Genomic DNA, 4484 nt, shown 5'->3' with positions numbered 1-4484 from the left:
TTCTTCTATCCTCAAGGTAAGCAGAGACCCAGATACAGCCCCCCTGCGCTGCTGTAACACATAACCCAGTTTAAAATGGGTTCATTTTGCTAGACTTCTCTCTCCCCTCCGGCTATTATATTACAGGCTTCAGGCAGTAGCTGTAAAGGTGTGGAAAAGCTCTAGATATCTGTACCCTGGGATGCCTGACCTGTTCCTTGTGTTTGTCCCCCAATAAACTCCTCCCCTTTTTTGTTAGTCTTTTCTACATGTTTAAGAAAAGTGAAATGAAAGGATTTATTACTAGTTCTACCCAGTGACTGACGGGAGGAGTTGATCAATTGGTGCCCAGGCGGGAGAATCCAACTTCTTCTCTCAGACTTGTGGTATATTTAACTATATTATATTAACAGTGAACTTTATCAATGCCAACATTATTCACCAGTTTATTAACTAAAAAATATGTTTGTTGAGTCGTATCAATTCAATTCATTTTGAATTATAATTATTCAATGATTCAAGAATAAGATGTATAAATGTTTTTTAAAGTTTCTGCTTATTCTAGTAAGAACTTTATAACTGCTTAATAATTTAAGCATCTAATCTTAAGTATATGTGTTGTGCTAAAACTCTTTACTGTCTGCCGCGGGGGGAGGGAGGGGAGATATTCTTATTTCAAGGCGAAAGTATTATTTGATTTGATTTCATTTATCATCGCCACATGTAACCAGTGAAAAGTATTGTTTCTTGCGCGCTATACAGTCAAAACATACCGTTCATAGAGTACATAAGGGAGAAGGAAATGAGAGTGTTACAGTCTACAGTTCTCCAGCATTTTATCTTTTGACTATAGTAGTGTAGACTGTAACACCACATTACACTATGGCTAATATAGTGTTACAGTCATAGCTCAGGTGTAGAGAAAGATCAACTTAATATAAGGTAATTCCATTCAAAAGTCTGATAGCAGGGCAGAAGTTGTTCTTGAGTCCTGTTTTACTGTTATCTTTTTCCACTGCTGGGTTAATTGAAATTATTTGAATTTAAAAAAATAATGCACAAAGTAAGTCTTCAAAGCAGAGTTTAAAGTAGTTTTATTTGTTTTTAAATCCCCTCCTCTCCAGTGACATTCATCAGTTTGAGTCAAATGGCAGTCACTGAGTCTCCGTTAAGCTCCTCCAGTCTCCCCGGGCTGCTCGGTGAACAGTTCCCCGGCCTCAGTAACAGCACAGCCCCGCGGATGAACGAGGGCGACGCTATCTACTACATCCTGCTGGTGTTCGGCTTCGCCGGGGCGGTGGTGGTCTTCAAGATGCTGGACAACTACAGCACGCAAAAGACGGTCAACAAGCTGCCCTTCGACTTCTTCGAGAGGGAGAAGGCGAAGAAGAGGAAGTTCTTCAGCTTCCCCAAGGAGACGCCGGGTCTGATCGTGGAGAACCGCGCCGTCACCAGACTCGACTCCATCTCCAGCACCGAGAACGTGGCCGGGGAGAGCTCTTCCCCCAAGGCGGTGGACAACGTGTGAGCGCTGAGACTGTGTGTAGAGCAGCGACAGAGGGGGGAAACCTCTTACCAAGCAGCGATTAGTACTTTCAGATAGTGATTCATACCATATTAACAACAGGACACACACAAATACACACACAGGTGGGGTGGTCAGTAAAGAAAGGGCTCCTTATCAACAGAGTGACCCATGGAAAAGTCATGGCTTTCTAGAGTACACGGTGAGCTCCCAGAGAGGGTCAAGCGACAGCTTTGCACCCTTTTGTCACAACTCATGAGTGAAACAAAATGTGTGCTAACAACAACCCACCCCCTGTCTGAATTTTGACAGGAGCTCCTTGCTGAGAGTCTGCAGAGTGTGGAAAATGACCCCAATGAGACAGTGCTCTGACCAAGGGTCATTCAGAAGGGAAACGTTGGCTCTAATCTCTCTCCACAGATGCTGTCAGACTTGCTGATACTTTTCAGCATTTTCTGTTTTAGTGCCAATGAGACACTGGGCTGTTCCCTGGTTCAATGGGACGCAGCCTTAGGGGAGCTAGGCTAGGAGTGCTGGCCCCAACCGGAACAGTTTGTGTTTGACCTCCTTTATAGGGTGCATTTGAGGAAGGGCAGATTGCAAAATTAAATCTTTCGATGGGAATGCATTTGGTGACACTGATGTATGTATCGGGCTCGATATCAGCTTATGCTGTTTTTTGTTTGTTTGTATTGGTGATTCAACCTGGAAAATAAAAATGATTTTAATGATTGAAAGCTGCATCATTGATGATGAATATTGTCGGTCATTACTACTGAAAACAATTTCTGCTGTCAAATGGGCATTGATGCTGTAAATCATTAATGCTACCAGACAGTGGAGTGGCACAATGCTTAGCACTTGCTGTCTCACAGCACCAGGGACTCAGGTTCGAATCCTGGCTTGGGTGACTGTTTGCAGAGTCTGCAAGTTCTCCCCGTGTCTGCATGGGTTTCCTCCAGGTGCTCCGGTTTCCTCCCACAGACGTGCTGGTTAGGTGCATTGGCCTTGTTAAAAACTCCCTCAGTGTACCCGAACAGGCGCCGGAGTGTGGTGATCAGAGGATTTTCACAGTGACTTCATTGCAGTGTTAATGTAAGCCTACTTGTGACATTAATAAATAATCTTTAAACTTCTGAATGTGCCTTTATAAGGACAGTATGGATGGTGCCTGATCAATAGAAATTGATGAAATGGGGCTGATTAAAATTACTGCCAGTAGGATGTATGCTACCGATATGGAGAGGGTTCAGGGGAGGTTTACCAGGATGCTGCCTGGGCTGGAGGGTCTGTGCTATGAGGAAAGATTGGATAGCTGGGGCTGCTTTCCTTGGAGCAGTGAGGGTCGAGAGTGGATTTGATCAAGCTGTATAATATTACGCCACGGATAGGAAAGCCTTTTTTCAATTATTAGAGAGGGTCAATGATCAGGGGACATAGATTTAAAGTAACAAGTAGAAGGCTAAGAGGGGAGTTGTGGAGAAACTTTTTCACCCAGAGGATGGTGTGAGTCTGGAACTCTCTGCCTGAAAGGGTGGTTGAACCAGAAATGCTCGTAGCAATAAGAAATATTTAGATATTCACTTTCGCTGCCATACCCTCCAGGTTATGTGCCCAGCACTGGATAATGGGATTAATGTAGTCAGATATGTGTTGACTGGCATAGACACGATGGCCCGAATGGCCTCCTTTTGTGCTGCAAATGCCTATGAATCTGTCATTTATGCCCCTTTTTGGATCACTCATGGCAATTCTGCACGTCTTCACAATGGTTTCACACACCATCCTGCCCCTCCCACTGTGATATCTGTTGCCAATTCATTACTTTCTCCTTAGCTGCTTGATGCTTTCACCACCACCACAGAAAGTAGTTGAGGCCAAAACAACATGCATGTTTTCAAGAAGCAGTTAGGTATAGCACTTGAGGTGAAGGGGATCAAAGGATATGTGGGGTAAGGTGGGATTAGGTTATTGAGTTGGATGATCAGCCATGGTCATAATGAATGGTGGGTGGAACAAGCTCAAAGGGCTAAATGGCCTCCTCCTGCTCCTATTTTCTATGTTTCCAAATCAGTCTTTAGATGTCTCCCTCTTCTCATCTACTGGCTTTGGGTTTCCTGACTCACATTTCTGGCCGCCGCTCTCCATTTTGGCCTCATGTTTTCCAACGCCCTATAATCATAGAAAGAGGCTCTTAATGTCAATGACACCAGACTGACCACACTACCGGTGAATGTATAAATATGCTAACATTCCTTCTTCAGGATGAGCCAGAAATGATGCAGGATAGGTTACTTGCTGCAGCTTCAGAGGCCAAGTATTAAGCTGGCTTTCACGTGAGGGATTTCCCTTCTTAATTACGGCTCAGCTAATGCAAAGGACTCACGGAGACAGTAATTCTGGTTGAAGACATACTTTATTGCCCAAGCCTGGTCCACAGACATAGTAGAAGCACAGTGGTTAGCACTGCTGCCTCGCAGTGCCAGGGATCTGGGTTTGATTCCTGGTTTGGGTCACTATTTGCGTGGAGTTTGCATGTTGTCCACGTATCTGCGTGGGTTTCCTCCGGGTGCTCCAATTTCCTCCCACACTCCAAAGAAGTGAGGGTTAGGTGGATTGGCCATGCTAAATTCTCCCTCAATGTACCCAAACAGGCGTCAGAGTGTGGTGACTAGGGGATTTTCACAGTAACTTCATTGCAGTGTTGATATAAACCTACTTGTGACAATAAGAAATAAACTTTAAACTTTAAATAATTTGAAGCAGCCCAAATTACTCTAGATTGCATTGCTTTCAGTGTTACAATTATACAATTTCAAAAATCATTTACCCGCCCCCTTTGCTCACCTCTTCTGGACGTGAGCCAATCATTATTAGTATAGACCATTTACCTTGGCCAATAACATTTTACTCTCTGATAGCATGGGAATACGTAGGTAAAATTATTTCCCTCTGTCTCCTAGCAACTCCTTATTGGGAC

General features: G+C 44.0%; 1 protein-coding gene across 1 annotated transcript; it reads left to right on the top strand.

Annotated features, from left to right (window-relative positions):
• Positions 1-278: 278 nt before the first annotated feature.
• LOC144506536 (uncharacterized) lies at positions 279-2241 on the top strand. The gene is made up of 2 exons (XM_078232788.1): positions 279-365; positions 1104-2241. Exon 2 carries the CDS (start codon positions 1127-1129, stop codon positions 1505-1507), a length of 381 nt encoding a protein of 126 aa, XP_078088914.1. The 5' UTR covers positions 279-365; positions 1104-1126; the 3' UTR covers positions 1508-2241.
• The last annotated feature ends 2243 nt before the right edge of the window (positions 2242-4484 follow it).

The sequence above is a fragment of the Mustelus asterias genome, chromosome 17 (assembly GCF_964213995.1).
Source record: "Mustelus asterias chromosome 17, sMusAst1.hap1.1, whole genome shotgun sequence".
NCBI classification, from domain to species: domain Eukaryota; kingdom Metazoa; phylum Chordata; class Chondrichthyes; order Carcharhiniformes; family Triakidae; genus Mustelus; species Mustelus asterias.
This window is presented reverse-complemented; position numbering and strand designations above follow the sequence as displayed.

Coding starts and splice junctions, on each gene's coding strand:
- LOC144506536 (XM_078232788.1), top strand. CDS start 1,127: ATGGCAGTCACTGAGTCTCCGTTAAGCTCCTCCAGTCTCCCCGGGCTG.